Here is a 22,306-nt window from a genome sequence, read left to right on the forward strand (position 1 = left end):
CCTCGTTATAAACATAGATGAATAAAAATGAGAAAACTTTTCTCTTACTTTATATCTCTTTTATATGATTATTCATTATTAGAATCTTTGGACTACACCGGTAGCCGAGGTTCTGAACGAAAACTTAAAATTTATCGTTAAAAAGTGCAGTGTAGTGTTAACTTTAGAACGTGCAGTGCAGCCCTTTTAGGTGCAGATTGTACAGCTCAGATCTTATTTTATGACCTCATGATGCTTTATAAATTTGATCATATTTTTAGTAATAAATTATTGCTTTATAAGTTTGTCCAGGCTATCTAATTTTACTCGGCTCCGCCACTGCTCTCAAGTGTGGTCTTCGCGCACGGCCCACGGAACGGCCCAGCGTGACCGACCGACCGACCGCGTGGAGGTGCCGACCTCAGCTCGCGGCAAAAATCTCAGGCTCGGGCGCGGCGAGTCCGCCTGTTCCCTGTGCGATTGCATCCGCAACACGCACAAGAAGCGCTTGGGCGGCGGCGGGGGGTCGCGTTCCCGAGCCAAGCGCCACCCATGACGAAGAGAGAGGTGAGCCTCGTTCTCTGCTCTCCTTCCTGTTACGGCCACACGTATCACGCGTTTGGTTCCGTGGGCTCCTGTCTCCTGCTATATGCAAATCCGGGACGTCCACAACTTGTTCGATCAAATGCCTGATAGGAACCTGTTACAGGCCGACGCGACCAGCAGCGGCGGAGGCGGGACGGTGAAGCTCAAGGACCTGGTCCCGGCGGCCACCAACACCGTGAACACGACGTTCATCGTGCTCGACAAGGCGGCGGCCCGGCCGTCCCACGCTCAGGCCCGCGACGGAGGGCGAGCGGGGGAGGAGACGTGCCTGGCGCTGGTGGCGGACGAGACCGCGGCGGCGCACTTCCTGCTGTGGGGCGGCGAGTGCGGCGCCTTCGAGCCGGGCGACATGGTGCGGCTGACGGGCGGCATCTTCTCGTGCCACAGGGGGAACAGCCTCGTGCTGCGCGCGGGGAGGCGCGGCCGCGCGGAGATGGTGGGCGAGTTCACCATGCTCTTCGTCGAGACACCCAACATGAGCGAGGTCCGGTGGGGGCTTGACCCCGGCAACCCCAGGCGGATGGTGCAGGAGGCCGTCGTCTCGCCCTACTCCCAGATCTTCAAGCCGCCGCGCTGATCCCATCCACCACCGTTGCAGCTCTTTGTTTCTGAAGCACGCCACGCCGCGCGTTCAAAAGCGTGGTGTGCATTGCGTGACCTGCGTGATCTGAAGCATGTCGACTCGCGAGAAAGGAGATTGAAACGAAACACTCTTACCCCTCTGTCTGGACAAAACCATCATCGATTCATCAGCTGTTAGGTCTCGGTAAAGCAACAAGGGGGGTCGTGATGAGCTCATCTGGTGCAACCCTGTTCTTTTCCCGTTACACGCGATTGTTCATAGAAATACATGCGCTTGATAAATGATACTCGCAAAATCCCTTAGAAACAGGATGTTTAGCGATCTTCCTGCACATGACCGTGTACTCGGTTCCTGTGGTGTAACCTATCTAATTAGGTTTGAGTTTTAGATTCGGTATGGATGTTTGTATTTTATTAGAATTAAATCCTGAGAAAAAATAATATATGCACATATACGTACGTTCAGTAGTTAAAATGTGTATTAAAATTATACTCTTCTAATTTTTTTAGACGTATGCACCCATGTGGGTGTGTACAGGCATAAGTGTTAACGTGTCCGATTTGTACATAAAAAGAACAAATGATGTTTTTTCTTTTGAGAGAGAGGGAAACAAGCCATGATGATTGTCTCACGGGATGTTTTGTTTCTCCGTTTTCTGCAACCAGCGGACGGCGGGGGGGGGGGGGGGGGCGAGCCGTCCGCGCGCACAGCACCGCAAGTATCTCAGCAGCGCCAATGGACGGACGGACCGGGGCGCACGCCGCGCACCGCACATGACAGCTGTGCCGTGCGCGGACGGAGCCTCGCGCGGCTAGCGGCATGCAGCGCCTGCGCGGAAGGGAAGCAAGCAAAATATCGAGGGACCCGGGCCGGGCCGTGCATGTGGGGTGGGTCGCTTTCTTCTTGCTGCACAAGTCGAGCTCAAGCGGCAAGTCAGGGGCGAATCGATACGAACAGAGCACGCGCACGGCTCTTGCTCCAGACCTTTCCAATCCCCTAGCCCTTTCCATCTGGGAGCTATATTAATATAATACACCTCTTGTCTTGTTCATCGCCTCGTGTTCATATCCTGGATTCCTCGTCCGACCGAAGTGACGGCGACGGGTCGCAGGACGATTCTCCCGTCGCCTTTGTTCTGATTTTACGCCTGGTAATTCTTCGTGAACCCTGCCTTGTATTTCTGCGAATTTGGGCTGGCCGGTCGCCGACGAATGCCCGGGTGTGGTTTGTAACGCGAGAGCAAATAAAGGGATTGGATCCACCAAACTCTACCGCGCGGGCCGGCGGCGGCGGATGCAAAGCGCCGTTCTGCCGCATTTCTTTTCTCTGTTTCTTGCGTCATGTATCAACGACTCCACCCGTACGTATATTCCCTGGGATGCGGTAGGTGCGCGCGTTCAGTGCTGCCGGTCGTGCTGATTTGCCCGGCCAAGAAAAATCAAAAGATGTTCAGCTAGCGTACCAAACGAAATGCTAGTGTTGTTCTTCTCTCCGCCTAATTTCTTGGGGAACAGTTTGACGAGTTTTACTTGGAGTACAATTCGTAGATGTAGGGTTCGTCGGCTCCAATTTCCTGGGAGGCTGGTCAACATCGACGTGTCCTTTTTCCTTGGACCGCAACTTCCCAGCAAAGAAAAAGCGAATCGAAGCAAAGCCAAGTTGCATTCCTCATGTTCTTTTCGTTGCGCTGCTCCTTCTCCACAGATATATATTGTCTTGCAGTTTTGCTCGTTGATTATGCATGCATTGCTGAGTGCAGTTTGCACCATTCGTTTGCAGGTTCTTCTGATTCTTTTCTTGCACAGCTGAAGCAGTTCTTGCACTGAGGTTTCCCTCCCAACTGATACGTAGTGCTAGGCGCGCCGCGCGGATGGCGTGGTCTAGGATCGGGAGGGGCTCCCAGCTGTGTCAGTCCCTGTCGAGGATCGTCTCCGAGGGCGGCGCGACGCCGGCGCCGTTCGCGCTAAGCAATGCCACCGCGCTGTCCCGTGGCCATGGCCAGCACGTGTCGTCGCTCCACAGCCTCGCGTTCACGGGCCTCGCCAACAGGCGCGCGGGCGCCGCCCATGACGTCCAGCCGCCGAGCAGAGGTATCAACACGACGGCCCCGAGGCTGCACTCCCCCGCGGCGGTAGCGGTGGAGCCCTCGGACGGCGAGGATCCCGACGGCGCGGCGCACCTCCAGATGCCGGGCCTCGGTCCGACGCGGCCCGAGGATAAGCCCCGCGTGGTGGTGCTCGGCACCGGGTGGGCGGCGTGCCGGCTCCTCAAGGACGTGGACACACGCACCTACGACGTGGTGTGCGTGTCGCCGCGGAACCACATGGTGTTCACGCCGCTGCTGGCGTCGACCTGCGTCGGCACGCTCGAGTTCCGCTCCGTCGTCGAGCCCGTCAACCGCATCCAGTCCGCGCTTGCCACCAGCCCGGGCTCCTACTTCTTCCTCGCGACCTGCTCCGGCATCGACACCCGAAAGCACGAGGTGCGCCATGCGAAAAATGCAAGCTTCTCTTGTTCCTCCCAACTGGCCACGTCACCGATGAAATTTATTCTGGTGCGTGTTCTTGATCTTGTGTCCGTGCAGGTGTACTGTACGGCCGCGTCCAGTGAAGGGCTGCCTAGCGATCCGTACCACTTCAAGATTGCATACGACAAGCTGGTGATAGCCAGCGGCGCCGAGCCACTGACCTTCAACATCAAGGGTGTCGAGGAGAACGCCATCTTCCTCCGCGAGGTGAGCCACGCGCAGGAGATCCGGCGGAAGCTCCTCACCAACCTCATGGTCTCCGAGAACCCGGGTAACCACACCAGTTCACACACATCGCGAAAAGGAAAAAAAATGCATTGATCATTAGTTAATTAGCGCACTGCGAGCTTCGGCTGTGATGATCGAGCATATATTGTTTCTAGGCTTGTCTGAGGAAGAGAAGAGACGGCTTCTGCACTGCGTGGTGGTCGGTGGAGGCCCCACCGGAGTTGAATTCAGCGGCGAGCTCAGCGACTTCATCACGCGCGACGTGCGGGAGAGGTACGCGCACGTCAAGGACTACGTCAGGGTCACGCTCATCGAGGTAAGTATCTGCACCTCACCTCAATAGCTCATGGCCTGACATGCATGATCTCGCCTGGATCGTACTACAAAAGACGCCGGAAGAAATGGCTTTCCAGTTGCTCCTCTGAAGTCCACTGCCTGCAGGCAAACGAGATCTTGTCATCGTTCGACGTCGGGCTGCGGCAGTACGCGACGAATCACCTGTCAAAGGTAGCTGAAGCTTCATTGTCAGTGTGACACTGAGCCAATGAGATGCAAATGCAGGTTTACTCGTGGTCTGATCTGATCAAGGCTTAATCTTTTTCTTCTGTTATGGTGACAGTACGGAGTCAAGTTGGTGCGAGGCATAGTGAAGGAGGTGAAGCCAACGGAGATCATCCTGACCGACGGCGCCCACGTCCCGTACGGCCTGCTGGTCTGGTCCACGGGCGTCGGCCCGTCGAAGTTCGTCCGGTCCCTGGGCGTCCCCAAGTCCCCCGGCGGGAGGATCGGCGTGGACGAGTGGCTCCGCGTGCCCTCCGCCCCAGACGTGTTCGCGCTGGGCGATTGCGCGGGCTTCCTCGAGGGCACAGGGCGGCCGGTGCTCCCGGCGCTGGCGCAGGTCGCGGAGCGGGAGGGCAGGTACCTGGCGCGGCTGCTGGGGAGGGTCGCGGCGCAGAGCGGCGGCAAGGCGCACTGCGCCGGCAAGGCTGATCTCGGCGAGCCGTTCGTGTACAAGCACATCGGCAGCATGGCGTCCGTCGGGCGATACAAGGCGCTCGTCGACCTGAGGGAGAACAAGGCACTGCCGCTGAGCCGCCATTAATCTCTTCTGGTTACTTGATCAGTGCAAAATGTGGTATGAGACTAGTGCTAAAATTTGGCCATCGTTTTTGCAGGATGCGAAGGGGGTGTCGATGGCGGGTTTCGTCAGCTGGCTGATGTGGCGGTCGGCGTACCTGACGCGGGTGGTGAGCTGGAGAAACAGGTTCTACGTGGCGATGAACTGGGCAACGACGCTCGTGTTTGGCAGGGACAACACCAGGATAGGCTGACGAGGTGCAGCTGGCAGTGTTCCTCTGTATAATCCACAGGAGCGATAGACTGGCTGTCATTTTTATTCCTGTTTGTTCATCGAAGTGCTGAAAATTCTACTGACTTTTACGGCTATAAGTATGAACATTATTTCTTTATGCGTTGGCCCTAGTAGATTGTTTGCTACTTTCTCCTTGAGTGCTTCTGCCAGTATCACTGTACAAATCATGAAAAATGGCTTTCTACAATAATGAAACATAATTCATGCTCCACTCCACATTGCAACTAAGAAGAAATCGAATAAGTAACGCTGTAAAAACTGCACATTCTGTATATTGATTGAAAGATGGTGAATCATACAATGTCACCTGTAGCATTACGATAACCTACCGACAGTCAGCAACAAACGGAAAAACATGTATTCTTCGTTTATGGCACACAGCCTGGACTATCATCTGAAATGTACCGCACCACACTTAAAACGCTGCTCTAAGAGCACCCCTTGTTGCATCACGCTTCATCTCTGCAGCCTTCCCGCTTCCTCTGAAGTACATGTACACTTGCTGCACATGCATGCAACCAAAAGCGCTCAGCTAATTCACATCAAGTTAATTCTGAAAAATCGGAACGGTTGCTCATAGGAAAAACTGACCTGGATAACCCAGATGCTGAGCAACGACTCGAGACAGAAAAATCCAAATCCAATGAAGTAGAAGATCTGCAGAATAATTACAGGGATAGGATGAAGATAATTTCAATCAAAAGTTTCAAAGCTGCATATCTCAGAGGGTGGGGGAGGGGAATGTAGAAGGTGGTGCGCTTACCCCAACCAAAGCATTCCTGCTGATAAGATCAATTGCCGGCAAGATTCCTCTGCAAGAGTACGACACCAAAGTTAGTTCATGACACGGATCCAACACGCTGCTACATGAATAGTTCAGCTATCTATTGCTCCTTGTATGCATTGATCACAATATATTGAGATCCCATTGTCCAAATTAGTTAAAATCATGTTTTTTATGTTGGTCCATGAAAGTGTTGTGCAGTTATAAGTGGAAACGTAGCAGTGGAGCTTTGTTCTATAATGCTCAACAGCCAATTAAACTGTACCTTAATATCAATGTTATATTACAGGTACACAAAATGTGCACGAATATAGAGGTTGTGTCACTGATACATCATAGCAAAAAAAACATTTGCATCAAATGCAAGTCTATGGAAACCACTGGCTTTCAGTATTCATAGTTCGCAAGACATGAAAAAGACAAGCAAGATACTTACGCCAATGATTTCCCCTCAAAGACAACAGGAGGAGCCACAGCAGAAAATACGACGAAAAGAATGTGGAGCTGTCAGCGCAGGAGGTTCAAGCATTATATTAATACGTGTTTAAAATTATTGAACTTTAGACATCTACAATCATGGATGCAGTAAGTGACTCATAATACTTACTGTTAGAATTAACATACATATATATATATATATATGTAACATGCCACGGCATGAGTAAGGCATGAGTAATTAAGTAAAACCTATATTTGGCGCACAGGTATACTTAGCAAGGAGGTAACCGGTTCTAATTTAGATAGACTCCATGTATAGGAAGAAGCCGGATTACCTGTCCTTCTAGTAACCGAGTTGTACTCTAACTCTGTATTGGTTTGGGACTCCTTCCTATATAATTAACATGCAACCGTGGGCAGACCAAGCAAGGCAGCCACGTTTACCTCTAGATTACCTATTACTTTATGGTATTAGAGCGTTCTTCCTCAACCCATCTAGCTAGCGCCATGGCCTCTCCCTCTTCTGCCGCCCCCCCCCCCCCCCCCCCAAGCTCTGCCCCTCTAGGGCAGCCTGTATCAGAGAAACTCACGCGCGACAACTTCCTACTATGGAAGGCGCAAGTCCTCCCACCAATCAGGGGTGCTCAGCTGATCCGCATCCTTGATGGATCTTCCCAGGCGCCGGAAGAGACAGTGGAGGTGACGACGACGGACGGCAAGAAGGAACGGGTATCCAACCCGGCCTATGAGACTTGGCTGGCCAAGGACCAGCAAGTACTCGGTTTCCTGGTCAATTCCCTCTCCAAAGAGGTATTGGCACAGGTCGCTACGCTTGCATCTGCTGCAGAGGTGTGGGCGGCGCTAGAAGCTATGTACTCGGCGAAATCTCGCGCACGAGTGACCAATCTGCGCATGCAACTTGCAAGCCTCAAGAAGGGAAGCATGAACATCGCAGCTTACTACAACAAGATGAGGGCCATAGGAGATGAGCTTGCTGCTGCAGGAAAATCTGTTGAAGATGATGAATTGGTATCTTTTATACTCTCTGGGCTTGATTCAGATTACAACCCTATTGTTTCCTCTGTTTTGAGCAGAACAGACCCTATCTCTCTTGGCGATCTGTTCTCTCAACTCCTCACCTATGAATCCCGGCTTGAGATGCTTCAAGATCAGCACGCCGGCAGTGGCCAATTCCAATCGTCGGCCAATTCTGCTTCCAGAGGCCATGGGGGCTTCAATTCCCGCGGCAGTGGTCAACAGTGTGGCCGTGGAGGAGGCCGTGGCTCTGGTGGCCGCGGCAGAGGATCCAATGGAGTCAAGACTGGTGGACAGAATATGAAGCCCCGCTGTCAGATCTGTGATAAGCCAAATCATACTGCCATGGAGTGCTGGCACAGATTTGATGAAGATTATCAGCAAGGCAACAGATCAAGCAACTCAGGAGTAGCCGCCTATGGAATTGACACAAACTGGTATGCTGACAGTGGTGCTACTGATCACATTACCAGTGAACTTGAGAAGATGACAGTACGAGACAAGTATGGAGGCAATGATCAAGTCCACACAGCTAGTGGATCAGGTATGAAAATTAGTAATATTGGTCATACGTCTTTACATACCCCAGTACGAAATCTTCATCTCAAAAATATCTTGCATGTTCCTAGTGCTCATAAAAGCCTTGCTTCTGTCTATCGCCTAACATCTGATAATGATGTCTATCTTGAATTTCATCCAAACTTTTTCCTCATAAAGGATCATGCAACGAAGAAGGTCATGCATCAAGGAAAGATGTGAAGGTGGCCTTTATCCTCTTTTCAGCCCTCAAGATGGCGAAAGTCCCAAAAATAGAGTAGCATGCAGTGTCAGCAAGCCGCCCTCTACTTCTAGGTGGCATAGTCGCTTGGGTCATCCCTCTTTTCAGATTGTCAAACATGTGCTTAAGAACAATCAGTTATCTTTTTCTGATAGTAATAGTGAGTCGGTTTGTGACCCTTGTCAAAGGGCTAAAAGTCATCAGTTACCTTATTCCAAGTCCAATAATATATCTACTGTCCCTCTTCAGTTAATTCATTCAGATGTGTGGGGTCCAGCGCCTGAGTCTGTGGGACGTCACACCTATTATGTAAGCTTCATTGATGATTACAGTAGATATACATGGACTTATCTCCTGAAAAACAGATCTGATGTTTTTCAAGTTTTCCTGAATTTTCATAATCTTGTTGAAAGGAAATTCGATAGAAAGATTCTCTCTATGCAAACCGACTGGGGGGTGAATATGAAAAACTAAACTCCTTTTTCCAGAAAATAGGCATTGCTCATAGAGTTTCGTGCCCACATGCTCATCAGCAAAATGGTTCGGCTGAAAGAAAGCATAGGCACATTGTTGAGGTTGGTCTTGCCCTTCTTGCAAATGCAGCTATGCCCTTGAAATTCTGGGATGAGGCTTTTCTCACAGCCACCTATCTCATAAATTTGCTCCCAACAAAGGTCATTGACTATCACACGCCAGTAGAACTCCTTCTTCAGCAAAAGCCAGATTATTCTTCCCTGCGCATTTTTGGTTGTGCTTGTTGGCCAAACCTTCGTCCTTTCAATGAGAGAAAACTTGCTTTTCGATCCAAGCAATGTGTCTTTCTTGGATATAGTTCTCTCCACAAAGGCTTCAAGTGCCTTGATGTGTCTACTGGCCGTGTATATATCTCACGTGATGTGGTCTTTGATGAATCTGTTTTTCCTTTTGAAAAACTGCATGAGAATGCTGGTACTCGTCTCAGGCAGGAAATCCTTCTCCTACCTGATTATCTCTTGAATAGTACTGGGGATGTAAACCGTTTTGATCCAATTATTACTAATGAAGCTGAGGATGGAGCTAGTGTTGTGCAGTTTTCACAGGAGAACAGCGACGGAAACATGGAGTTGTCGGGTTCTGGTGCACCTGGAGGCAGTTCAGCTGAACCTTCGGCTGGGCTGGATGCTGAAGAGACCACAGATCAAGTACTGGCGTCACCTATTCCATCCAGTGAAGATGTTTCTGCCCAGGAATCGCCTGAACCTGCAACAGGAACATCATTGTCGCCTGGATCTGCTACAGCATCGAGTTCAAGTGTTACTGCGCCTACTTCAACTTCCACTGGAACATCTTCAAGCTCTACTGGGTCGCCTACACCAAGCCCTCTTTCAACTCCACCTGATTATCATTCCCTTCGTCGCAGGACTCGTCTTCAAAGTGGTATTATTAAGCCATTTATACGTACTGATGGCACAATTCCATATGGGAATTTTTGCTCTACAGGTGAACCTGAGAATCTGAATGAAGCCTTGGGTGATACTCGCTGGAAAAATGCTATGAAAGAAGAGTTGGAAGCTCTCTACAGGAACAAAACATGGCGGCTGGTTCCAGCAGTTCCAAGGAGTAACTTGATCGACTGTAAGTGGGTTTACAAGGTGAAAAGGAAGGCTGATGGTAGTATTGATCGCTATAAAGCAAGGTTAGTAGCAAAAGGCTTCAAGCAAAGGTATGGCATTGATTATGAAGATACCTTTAGTCCAGTGGTGAAAATTGCTACAATACGCCTTGTTCTGTCTATAGCCGTATCCAGAGGTTGGTGCTTAAGACAGCTAGATGTACAGAATGCGTTTCTTCATGGTGTTCTTGAGGAAGAGGTGTACATGAAGCAACCTCCTGGGTTTATAAATGACAAAATTCCTGATCATGTTTGTAGACTAGACAAGGCGATTTATGGTCTAAAACAGGCACCAAGGGCTTGGTATTCCAGGCTGAGCTCGAAATTAATTCATCTCGGTTTTAAGGCCTCAAAGTCAGATGCATCCTTATTTATCTATTCCAAGTCAGGTGTACAGATTTTTATGTTGATCTATGTTGATGACATTATAGTCACAGGGATGTCTTCAGAAGCTATTTCAGCATTACTTGCTGATCTGAGAACCGAATTTGCACTCCTCTAGATTACCTATTACTTTACTTACCAAGTAAAGCAAGAAGAACAATCCAAACTTCAATGCGCTATCAGTCCTACAAAACAAGTTTCCAGCAAATGTTACCTATCCATACACACACAACAACAACAACAAAAAAAGGATGACAGAGATACACAAAACAAAATGATAGAATTACCTCATGGCATTATACAGAGGGCGATACCATAAAACATATGCACCAGGAACACCAGAGATGAAGTAGATGATTGCCAGCAACCAGATCTTCACACCTGAAAAATAGATAAGTCATTCTAAAAGGAGTAAGCATTAGATAATTTGATAGAAGCACAGGCAATGCCAAGAGGTTCACGTATACCTTCCCCCTTGATCCAAGCTGAAGTAACTGCTATGACGTTCCAGAAGAGGCAGCAAACCAACCCTTTTCAATACCAAACAAAGCTTTCTTATTTTTTATGATAACAAAATAAAATGATTCAACAATTCAAATGCAAATTAATTAGATTTAATGTTAATATGACCTTCCATCTGTACCTCTAAAAATATGTATATTTTTTAATGCTATTTCTTCGTAGAACTTGAAATAAAATGCAATGTTTCAATATTATTATGATCTTCTTAAAAGCTTCTCCCTATGGTTTAGAAATCTCATTAACATGGATTGAGAATGCAGCCATACAAGAACTTAACTACTAATAATTGCCTCTGCTAACATATTGATTTAATTACTTAAGCTCTGGAAAAAACTGAAGAAGTGTATCTATCAAAGTATCTGTGTTTTGATGCAAAACACATTTGACTAAAATCATTGCAGGAATGTCGGGTTCATGACTCAAAGGTTGGCCCAAATCCCTTGGCCATCTTACAGTAGGTTCATATCTCACGGTCAAGATACAGCCAACTGAAAAATGCAAAACGTAGAACTCAAAGAACATCCCCAATAAATGGGTGATATGCGTCAACTGTTCCAATAAAAAAGCAGAATATTCTTCATCAGAAGTTTGAGAATCGAAGCATACCAAGAAACGATGCAAATGCAACGTATTGCATTCTTTGAAGGTGACTCGGTATCTCGTTGGTGATATCATGATGGATGAGCGGCAGAAAAGGAGGCCAGTTTTTCTCCTCAATAACAATACCAAGTGATATCATGATGGATGAGCGGCAGAAAAGGAGGCCAGTTTTTCTCCTCAATAACAATACCAGCTGTCAAACCAAATAAGTGTATGTTTAGCGACTTAACAAAAAATAGGAACTTTTATGTTAAAAAAACATGGATCATAATAATCTTCATGCGAATGCCCTGTTGAGAATTTTCAATGAATGTACGAAAGCCACCCAAAGTTTCTTATGTTCAGTAACCATACTGGTGTTACATACCTATATCTAGTGTCATGACCACATTACCCTTAAAGACAAGGATTACACACTGCGGTTTTGTTACTGATAAAAGAGAAATAGAATATCCAAAAAAGACAAATCTAGAACTTTGGTACGAGCACTATCCAAAGCTTATGCTAATACACCAGTGGAATTGAGCTCAGTAGCTGTACATGCTTTACAAAATTCTGTCTAGAGCGTTACCTACTGTATCTTTAAAACATAATATGCCATAAGTTCTAACATGACAACATTAGGTATATCACATACCTTGTTTTCCCTTCAATCAGAAAAGTGAAAAATACTATGAAGGTACAATGTTTCTACTGAGTCATTGATAAACGAAAAGCAATGAACGTTTACCTCGTGCTGCAGCCTCCTCTCTCCTTTTTAGCTCCTAACCAGTATAAGAGAGTTAACAACGTAAGAATCAGAAACAGGAAAAACTTCCAAAGGGTCTCATCAACTATAGTAGAGTACAGCACAAGTGAATAATACATTTTGCAGCCACAAAGCGGAGTCTAGAGGGGAAATAAACAGTGCCCTCTGATCCTAAATGCTTCGCATTTAAGCCTAAGTTGCCAACTATTGATGCTTGGAATGCAAAATTAAACCAACCATCTCGAGCTTTAAAAATATTATTGTCTTATCGTAATAACCACAATGGAAAGAGCGACGTGAATGCATGTATGCGCAGCATACCATCTCCCTCTTGTTCAATTCTGCTTCCCTTGCTTGCAGCTCTTTCTCTCTTTTCTTCATGTCCTGGAGCATCGACACACACATTAACGCGAAGCAACACCAAGCACACATTCTCACACAATGAGGAGGATTTCCTTTTGGGTGTACTTACTACATGCGGAACAAAACGGACATTCATACGCACCTTTGATGAGTCAAGAGGGATATCCACGGTGGCGCTGAAATCCGCAGGCTCAGGGGGAAGCGGCGAGAGCCGTGAATTGGACGCTGGAGGCACACTTCTGGGGTTCTACATTACAGAAGAAATCACACGGCGGTGAGCAGCCAAGCAAAAGTAACGCCAACTCCGGCTGCACACATCAAAAGCCATAAGAATAGAACTCACCGGCATGTAGAACGCACCGCCGCCGAAGTTGGACTGCCCGCCAGCCTTGCCGCGCGCTTGTTCCTACCAAGTAACAGAGCAAAAAAATACTTCAATCTCGAGCGCACACAAGAGGGTTCAGGCACCAATGCATCATCGTGCCAGCAAGAAAAATTCCGTAGCACCGTCGGTGATGCCGTGATGGTAAGATTGCCAAGGGGAAAAAAGAGAAGAGAACGATGTGTTTATCCATCCCTGAGAAGTTGTCAGATCTGCCGGATCCAAACAAGACCGAACGCCTCTCCATTTCCTTGGACGGGAAACGAAGACAAATAAGGAGACTAGATCTGCGCCCGGGCAATGGTGAGATCGCGGGGAGAAGCAGGGGGGTGGAGGCTTCGTTCGCGCGTACCGAGAAAGGATTCACGTCCTCTTCGAAGGGGTTGCCGTCGTAGCGCCCCGCCATCGGCTCCGCTCCGCTTCTCGCACCGGCAATGTCGATGGAGATCGGAGTGATGAGGAGACGAGGAGCCCTGCCAAACGGAGCAGCGCACGGCCCCGACACCGACTAGATGCGGTGGCGAGTCGTCTCCTTTCCTCTCCCTTTGACGTCTTGCGAAGCAGTTAGAGGCCGGTGAAGACGGTGCGCGCACACGCGGAACGACCTGCCCAACCAGTAACCGCTCGTGGACCAAAATTCGGTTCCTTCTCCATATCTCATGGGCCCGCCTACTTGTTAAAATATGAGGAAAACTAAAATAAAATAAAATAAAACTGGAGTATGTGAAACAAAACCCTATTATTATCCTCTCATTTAAAATAATAGCTCACGCATTAGAACAAAAACATAAATATTTAACGTATCTATCCTTGATCCAACGTGGCCCATCTCCTCACAGAGAGACCCCTTCCCTCTGCATATATATTTGTGACGTATCTATCCTTGATCCAACGTGGCCCATCTCCTCACAGAGAGACCCCTTCCCTCTGCATATATATTTGTGACAAGTGTAAGGAATGAATATAACTGATTTAGTATCTTATTCTCAAGTCCATTGTTTCACTGAGTTTTGTTAATCATTACATTTTGCACTACAACACATTAGCAGCATCTTTGTTCTACAGTGATGCTAATCGGCCATCCCCAACAATCACAAGGAGCGGAGCGAGGCCGTCGCCTACGATGACGTCCTGGGTTGAATGTTCCCCGGGCACAGAGCAACAACAATGTGATGCGTCGCACGCTCAATGCTCATCGACCTAGAGCGAGAAGAACAGAGCCGACAAAACGGAGAAGAAGAGCAAACGAAACATGCACTGAAGGTCATTATAATGCGAGATGCATTACCTTCCTCCGACATTCACACATGAGGATTCCAATTCCAATGGATCCAGTGCGACGACCTACCAGATCTAGCATCTCCATCACTCTTTGTCCGGCGCCACACCTAGGGCTTAAATCAACGATGCCATGCCCACAACCGCCGGTGGCGATACCTACCATAGCAGTGCTAGCCCAAGAGGCGGCACCATCCGGCAACGATGCACTAGCCGAGTGAAAGGATATAATGGCCCTAGAGGGGGTGAATAGGGCACAAATCAAAAACTAAACCAACTACCGATTTCTAAAATAAAGAGCAACCTTAGCCTAGAATGTATAAAAGCAACTAGATGATCTAGCAAGCTAGAATGATAAGTACAAACATGCAAGCATATAGAACATAAGTAAAGTGCGGAATTGAAACTTGCATGAAGAAAATGCTAGAAGCAAAATGCAGAATGTAATAAGAGTAGGGAAAGAGGACACCGAGTTTTTTTCGAGGTATCGAAGAGTTGGCACTCTCCACTAATCCTCGTTGGAGCATCCATACAAGGATGTCACTCCCCCTTAAGTCCCAAGACTCAAGTGCTCACTAGTGATTGTCACTTCTCCATCTCCGGATTGGCGAGCATCAAACCAAGTACACAAGTTTCCCGGGGCTCCCACACGACCTCTAAGAGCTCACCGAGAACACCTCCAATCTCCACGACCGACTAGGTGTTACCAACCACCAAGAGTAACAAGCTAACTGGTTCACTTAATCCCTATCAAACCTAAAACAACAGCTAGATGCACACTCACTACTCTCGAAGCATTAATGGAGTCCTTAATCTTCAATTAAGAACTTTCAAATCACCTCAAGTGCTCTCTCTTACCTCTAGATGATACACACTATATATAAGTGCTTCTGGGTTGCAAGAGAGACGAAAGAAACCAAGTGAGGGGGTATATATAGGCTAGAAGTCCAAATCTAGCTGTTGCCTAACCACTCTTTTTTTTAACACCGGATGGTCCGATGCACACGCCTCTGTTAACACCAGGTAATCCGGTGAGTTAACTTTTTCCACACGCTGATTTGACAGTTATCAGTAGCCATTGCAAAATGCTCCGGTGTTCTTTCACATAGCATCACCGGATAGTCCGGTGAGTTATAATCCATTTCCTCCGAAAATACCAAGTTTCTGTTAAATAGTCCGGTGATGACTCCTTTAAGTCACCGGACAATCCGGTCAGTTCAACTCTAATTTTCTCTAGAAAAACGGTCCTTCTGTTAAATAGTCTAGTGTATGAGTCCTTCAGATCATCGGACAATCCGGTGCATGTAACATCAAATTTCTCTAAAAAATGACTCTTCTGTTAAATGCTCCGTTGCATAATTCCTTCCATATTTGAAATCTTCACATAGAACAAAAATAGCCCAGTGAGTATATTCCTTCTCACACCAGACAATCCGGTGAGAACAAACTTCCTGTAACTCATCCAATTCAATCGACTTTGAGTTCTAACTTCTCACCCAAAGACTTCTTTGAGCTACCTAGTGCTAAAGTTTTGCAAGTGTGCATCCAACTATGTCTAGACTCAACTAGGTCAAGCTACAACACTTAGCTCCCTTTTATAGTACGGTCAAAAGACAAAAAGGAAACATATATCTACTCTAAGTGTCCTTCATCACCTTGTGACACTTAGAACTAGAAGATCCTTAATCTTGACACAAATATCATTTGATCGAACAATAGAATTCCATGAGAGACCAAGAAAAATCATTCAATCATTGTGAACTAAAGAATTTTGATTTCCTTCAAAACATACGTATTAGTCACAATGATACGATTGTCATTAATCATCAAAACACTTACCACTTACCTAGGGGCCTAGATGCTATAATCTCCTCTTTTTGGTGATTGATGGCAACACAAATAGAAATAACGAAATGAAAAGGAAGAACACCCTATCATACTAGGCATTGAACGGCATATAACAAATAAGCAAGAGAAAGCCTAGTACTAGAACAACCTATCATACTACTAGAATAAGAATTAAAACAGAGCACGAAAGAAAACACAATGTGGTGACAAGCAAAACACATCGATTAAGAAACAAATAGCTTGTAATTACATCAAAATCCATAAAGATCCAACACTCTGACCCTATACTACCCAAGCTCCTTCTAAGTCTATGAACTAAAAAGTTTACTAGTCACTCATCTACCTCTCTCCAAAAGACTCCCTCTATCACCTAGACTCTCTCCCCCTTTTGGCATCAAAGCACCAAAAAGAGCACACTCCTAACATCCGGAGGAGAGGAGGAAGTCAGCGCTGCTGGAGATGGTCGCACCTCGAACTGTGAGCCTGAGTCTATATCTGAATCCGATAGCTCAACAGTTGCGGGGCCAACAGTTAGCTGAGGAGACTAAGCTGACTCTGATGGTGCCTCTGAGACTGTAGCTGGGGCCGAGCTGGTAGTAGTAGTGGTGCCCTGAGTAGCTATCTCCTGAAGTGCTGCATCGAGCTCCTCGAAGGCAAACTGAACGACTGGTGGAGTTTGAACGAATGGCTATTGAGAAGGCACTGACAGCTATGGAGAGTCCTCAAAGCGAAGAGCGCCATTCATAGGAGTAGACAACAAAGGTAGAACTGGCATCGTCGTAGTCCCGGCAGGCTAAGAAAATACACCAGTGCTGAAGAGGGGTGACAGAGGGAATGCTGACACTGGTGTTCCCAAGGGCCAACTGACACTGCTCGGGAGAGGGCTATGTGCTGGGGCTGGAGCCCAAGGAGCAACTGGCAGCTGAAGGCTTGATGCCTGAAAGAGAGACCCAAGACATCCAGGGGTAAATGTGAACATGCAATCATTGTTCTCTCGATCGACCTGAAGAGCTGCTAAGGTAGCCTGCTGTTGCTACTAGAGCGACTGCATCATCATGAGCTATTGTTCCTACTGCTGAAGTATGTCTGCGTGTAGTTTGGCCTGCTGTTCTGCCTGGGCTGCCTGCTGGTGCTGCATGTGGTGAAGAATAAGAATGAACTCGGACGGTGGTGCAGCAGGGGGCACGGAGGTCGCTGTCTCAGGTACTGAAGGAACTGTAGAAGTAGGAACAACCTGAGAAGACCCTCCAGCCTTAGCATCATGTGACCTAGTATGGGAAACCGTCCAAATAATATTCTAATTAATCACCAGTAGGATCATTATTCATAATCACAACCTCGATGATTAAACAAAATATCATCCCGGTAGTCTCGGCACGTGTTTTGCACCCAAGATCGGAACACATGCCTTCCAACAGATAGCATCACAACATAGCTTAAGAAAACTGCTCTCGAGTGGATTTTTGGGTCAATTCGAGTTGCGATCTTTTCCAAGCCTAAAGGGAACATGTTAGGGATAGTCCAAGGATCCTAGAACTTACTCATCAACTAGCAACATGACTCTAGAGCTCATATTCGTCCAAAACTCTATTTTTGCTCCAAAAAGCTCAAGAACTTCAAGAACTACTCGATTCTTCCACGAAAACGAAAATGAATTGGATAGATGAGTAGCTCATGAGCTAGAAAATGCAATGGTACCATATGCATACCTTGGCCTTGCTCCTAGAGAAATAAATCCAAGGGATAGTGAGAGAACTTGAGAGAGGAGTGAGAGGGAGGGGGCTGCTGCAGCTGTAGCTGCAAGGTGGGGGCGTGGGGAGTGAGGGAGGAGAGAGAGAGAGCAGGTGGGGCTGCCCACTTGAGTGGTTGGGATGGTGGGGCCCACATGTTAGAGAAAGGAGATATTTTTCAATGCGATTTCTATTCTTTTCTCTCCCAATTTTATTTCTCTTATCCAAATGATTTTAAACGAATTGCTTTAATATGCAAAAATCATTCCCCTCCAATTTAATTATGACGCTAATGACACATGATTAAGCTAAATCTCACGATTATGAAATTTGGGACGTGACACCTAGCGACTGGTGGGAAGAACTCAAGATTTGAAGAATCCGAGTCGCTATCACTCAAGTAGAATGCATGCAGGAGCGCTGCCTCGACCACTGCAATGGGCTGATCCTCTGCTGCTGCTCTCTTGCTAACATCAGCTGGCATCCGCTCCTGAGCATAAAACATCACACGCTAGCCTTGTCGCTTGTCTGAAGATGTTGTGGGAGCATACACATTATAGTGTGTAGGAGACTGCTCGTAGGCATGGACGAACTGAGGGAATCTGACCGAATGTGCAATCATGTGGGATATGAAATGTGCATAAGGCTGTTGTCTAGCCATGGTCATCCCCTCAGCAATCACATCCTCAATCTCACAAAGAATCAAATCAACCACATCAAATCTCTGGTGAGTGAGGATGGAGAGTATCAGCCACTCCTCGGAAGAAGGATGTGTCTCAATGCCATATGTAAAGTCTTTGCCTTAGGAATCAACATATCTGGCACTCTTGGTGATCCTGGGGCAAAAGGCGGCCTGAAGATCGATTGGATCTCATCGTCTGTCGGGAAGACTCCACCAACGAGAGGACGGTGGGGTGGCTGAGCATGAGGATGAACAATCTCATGTAAGTATCGGGAGCTCGCCTGAAGACCCAACACCTCTAAAATATTGTTCCGGTAGAGTCTAAAGCTCTCACCCTGGAACATAAATTGAATGAAGTTCCTCTCGGGTGCTATCCAGACCGTGGTATAGAACACTCTCACCCAATCCTCAACATACTGGCTCACTCTAGACACCAACTCAGTTAGTCCTGGAATAGACTCAAAGTGAGCTCTCATATCAACTCCACCAGCTGCCAACTCAAGATAATGTTAGTTAATCTTCTTGTGCATGCTCAGACTGAATGTACTCCTGAGATAAGAAGCGTGAAAACTCTCCTGGAGAATAGTCCAGAACTTGGGTTTGACCCCCTCATCCCTTTATGGGGTAAACCACTCATCAATCGGCACAAATCTGAGCTTCTTTATCCTGGGGGACTTGTAAGAGGTCAAGTCCAATAATTTGATCTCCCCCTAAGCTGCGGCTCCTCTGTTTGCTCTGACTCAGACTCTCCCTGAGGCTCCTAACGAGCCCTCTTCTGGCTCTCCTGCCCGGACGGAATCGATCCCAACCCAGCTGCCTGACGAGTGCGGGTGGACCGACGCGGCGGAGTCGTATCTATGCCTCTGATCTGCAGCCCTCGCTAAGAAACTGGAGCATTGGTGGCTGCAATCGCTCGATCCCACTCCTTCTACTCTTTTGTTCTCTTCTTCTTAGGCTGCTCGATGGCCTTGCCCTTCTCGCGGCGCTCATGACCCATCTAGAAGATCAAAAGATACAATATGGATGAGCGAGAGCTTCGGGTTTTTGAAATTTGAATGAAATTTGCCCGAAATTGAATCCTAAGCCCTAATTTTAGGAGAATTTAGATAAACATGCTAGGGGTTCAAGATTACGACACTTGAAGTCCAGTTGCATAGGATATGACCTTAATTGAAGCAATTCGACTCAATTTTGCTTGAATTTTGCACGAATTTGAGTGAATTTGAAGAAATTTGAGCTAGGGTTTAGGGAATTCAGAAAAACTCAAAGGAATTGAGCTTACCACGAGAATATGTTGATCTAGAGTCTTGAGGTGAGATTCTTGTTGGCTGGCGGCGAGCTCTAGCGGCAGCGGCGAGAAAATTAGCGGCGGTGGCACTGGGTTCTCGAAAATGGTGGCTAAGCGGCTCTAGCAGCTATGAGTATGGGCGAGCGGCAACTACAGTGGTGGAGGTGACCGGCGGTGAGCACTAGTGGCGAAGCAGGGGCACGGAGCTCGGGTGGCGCTTGTGGCGACGGGTCAGCGGCGGAGGCGGAGGCTTGGGCGTCGGGTTGAAGAGGAGCGACCGAACGAGTGAGAGATATATGACAGGTGGGTCCCGCCAATATTATGAACATCGGATAGTCTGGTGATGACAGGAATGAGCACCGGACAAAGCACCGCTCCATTTAACAGAACCTTTGAAATTTTGCATCTTCGTTGAAAATTGAACACTGGATAGTCCGATGTCTGACCGTATGCTCACCGGACCATTCTATCTTAAAAATTCCAATAAGCACATCGGATGATCTGGTGATGTAAACTTTGAACTTGCCAGACTATTTCTTTCCACTGAGAATTTTCTGCCTCTAAAATGAACACCGAAAGGTCTAGTGAAGCCAACTTGAAGAGTACCGGATAGATTTCCAGAGATCTTAGCAAACGCCGACAACCAAGCATCGGATGATCCGTTGATATTAACCAAGAGAGCACCAAATCATCCGGTGAGAAGGAAAGATTTTTGTTGAACTTAAATCTCGCACTGAGTTCAAACTTCAAACAACCACACAACGAAAACACATGTTTGGACCAGTTTAAGTGAAATCTCACCCTCTCAAACACTCATTTTAAAACATTTGCCAAAAGGCTACTTTATAATAATTTCAAAATAGGCAATAAAAATCAAAGAAAGAGGAGGAAAACTCTAAGAAAATGTTTGAGCCATATTGCCTATGAATTCAAAGATTAAGGCTTTAAATTCACTATATATGACTCAATAGGTATTAAGCATTTATATCTTTCTAATCACACTTATGGAGGTGTATGTTCACATGAAAAGCGAACAACATTCTCAAAGAGTGATATTCTCCTTTGTGATCTCTACCGTCAATGCACATGCAATGCATAACAAGTGCATGAATTTAAACATGAGCGCAAATTATATGGCATGTGGATGCATAGCATAAATTAAACTATCTTGTTATATTATTTCCCTTCTCAAGTTTCTTCATGGTGAACCCAACAACATACCTTGAGAGAAACTAAGGAACCACCATCTCAAGCAAAACCCATGTTCACCACTATATTGAGAAGGTTAGATAAGCGTCTATCATGAATGGATCTATATGACAAAAGCATCACATGACATTTGAAGCATCTATAACGTTTAGCTCACTTCGCAACCTACTAAATGTGGCTTCATCTAGAGGTTTGTGAAGATATCCGTCAATTGATCTTCCGACCTTACACCACTAAGAGATATATCATTTTTAGCCACATGGTCTCTAAGGAAGTGATGGCTAATATCAATGTGCTTTGTGCGAGACTGTTGAACCGGATTATTTGTAATTTTTACGGCACTCTCGTTGTCACAAATGAGTGAAACCTTCTCTAGATTAACACCAAAGTCTAACAAGGTTTGCTTCATATAAAGAATTTGAGCACAACATGCTCCGACGGCTATATATTCGGCTTCCGCGGTAGACAAAGCTACGGAATTTTGCTTCTTAGAAGACCAAGAAACAAGGAACCGCCCTAGCAAGTGGCCCCACTCGAAGTACTCTTACAATCCACACAGCATCCAGCAAAGTCCGAATTCGAGTAACCCAAGAGTAGGAAACTAGCACCTTTTGGATAACACAAGCCTATACTAGGTGTATGCTTAAGATATCTCAAGATTCTTTTTACGGTACTAAGATGAGATTCTTTAGGATTAGCTTGAAAGCGAGCGCACATGAATGCACTAAACATAATATCGGGCCTAGATACGGTAACGTAAAGGAGAGACACAATTATAGAATGATAAAACTTTTGGTCAATCGATTTACCCGATTCATCCAAGTCGAGATGTTCATTGGTAGGCATTGGAGTCTTGATTGGATTGCAATCATCCATCTTAAATTTCTTGAGAATATCCTTCGTGTACTTCTCTTGATAGATGAAAGTCCCTTCCTTCAATTGCTTGATTTGAAACCTAAGAAAATAGTTAAGCTCGCCAATCATTGACATCTCGAACTCTTTTGACATCAAGTCCCCGAATTCCTTGCAAAATTCCTTGTTAGTGGAACCAAAGATTATATCATCAACATAAATTTGATAAAGAAAAGCTCATTGTCGATGATCTTTGTGAATAGTGTGGTGTCCACCCTTCCAATCTTGAATCCTTGATTGATTAGGAAGTCACGAAGGCGCTCGTACCAAGCTCTTGGGGCTTGCTTGAGTCCGTAGAGTGCCTTGTACAACCTATAGACATGATTAGGATATCTATGGTCCTCAAAACTGGGTGCCTTGTACAACCTATAGACATGAT

The 22,306-nt window shown here is 46.7% G+C and overlaps 3 protein-coding genes and 1 non-coding gene across 4 annotated transcripts; 3 read left to right on the forward strand and 1 right to left on the reverse strand.

Annotated features, from left to right (window-relative positions):
- The first annotated feature begins 337 nt into the window (after nucleotides 1-337).
- On the forward strand, nucleotides 338-1,301 carry LOC133890913 (uncharacterized). Its single transcript, XM_062331540.1, has 2 exons — nucleotides 338-546; nucleotides 689-1,301. Exons 1-2 carry the CDS (start codon nucleotides 532-534, stop codon nucleotides 1,160-1,162), a joined length of 489 nt encoding a protein of 162 aa, XP_062187524.1. The 5' UTR covers nucleotides 338-531; the 3' UTR covers nucleotides 1,163-1,301.
- A 760-nt stretch (nucleotides 1,302-2,061) lies between these two features.
- On the forward strand, nucleotides 2,062-5,392 carry LOC133890661 (internal alternative NAD(P)H-ubiquinone oxidoreductase A1, mitochondrial-like). Its single transcript, XM_062331136.1, has 7 exons — nucleotides 2,062-2,318; nucleotides 2,948-3,650; nucleotides 3,753-3,966; nucleotides 4,079-4,239; nucleotides 4,365-4,430; nucleotides 4,543-5,001; nucleotides 5,099-5,392. Exons 2-7 carry the CDS (start codon nucleotides 3,039-3,041, stop codon nucleotides 5,252-5,254), a joined length of 1,668 nt encoding a protein of 555 aa, XP_062187120.1. The 5' UTR covers nucleotides 2,062-2,318; nucleotides 2,948-3,038; the 3' UTR covers nucleotides 5,255-5,392.
- A 153-nt stretch (nucleotides 5,393-5,545) lies between these two features.
- LOC133890662 (secretory carrier-associated membrane protein 1-like) lies at nucleotides 5,546-13,587 on the reverse strand. The gene is made up of 13 exons (XM_062331138.1): nucleotides 13,333-13,587; nucleotides 12,942-13,004; nucleotides 12,741-12,845; nucleotides 12,557-12,619; nucleotides 12,218-12,251; nucleotides 11,494-11,616; nucleotides 10,833-10,895; nucleotides 10,653-10,746; nucleotides 10,505-10,550; nucleotides 6,516-6,583; nucleotides 6,059-6,107; nucleotides 5,887-5,952; nucleotides 5,546-5,797 (listed from the first exon to the last, which is right to left on the reverse strand). The coding sequence occupies exons 1-13, from the start codon at nucleotides 13,384-13,386 to the stop codon at nucleotides 5,711-5,713; spliced, it is 915 nt and encodes a 304-aa protein (XP_062187122.1). The 5' UTR covers nucleotides 13,387-13,587; the 3' UTR covers nucleotides 5,546-5,710.
- On the forward strand, nucleotides 7,526-7,664 carry LOC133891827 (small nucleolar RNA Z247). Its single transcript, XR_009904284.1, has one exon. It is a non-coding gene; the product is annotated as a small nucleolar RNA Z247 (small nucleolar RNA).
- Nucleotides 13,588-22,306: the final 8,719 nt, after the last annotated feature.

Source organism: Phragmites australis, chromosome 14, assembly GCF_958298935.1.
Source record: "Phragmites australis chromosome 14, lpPhrAust1.1, whole genome shotgun sequence".
NCBI classification, from domain to species: Eukaryota; Viridiplantae; Streptophyta; class Magnoliopsida; order Poales; family Poaceae; genus Phragmites; species Phragmites australis.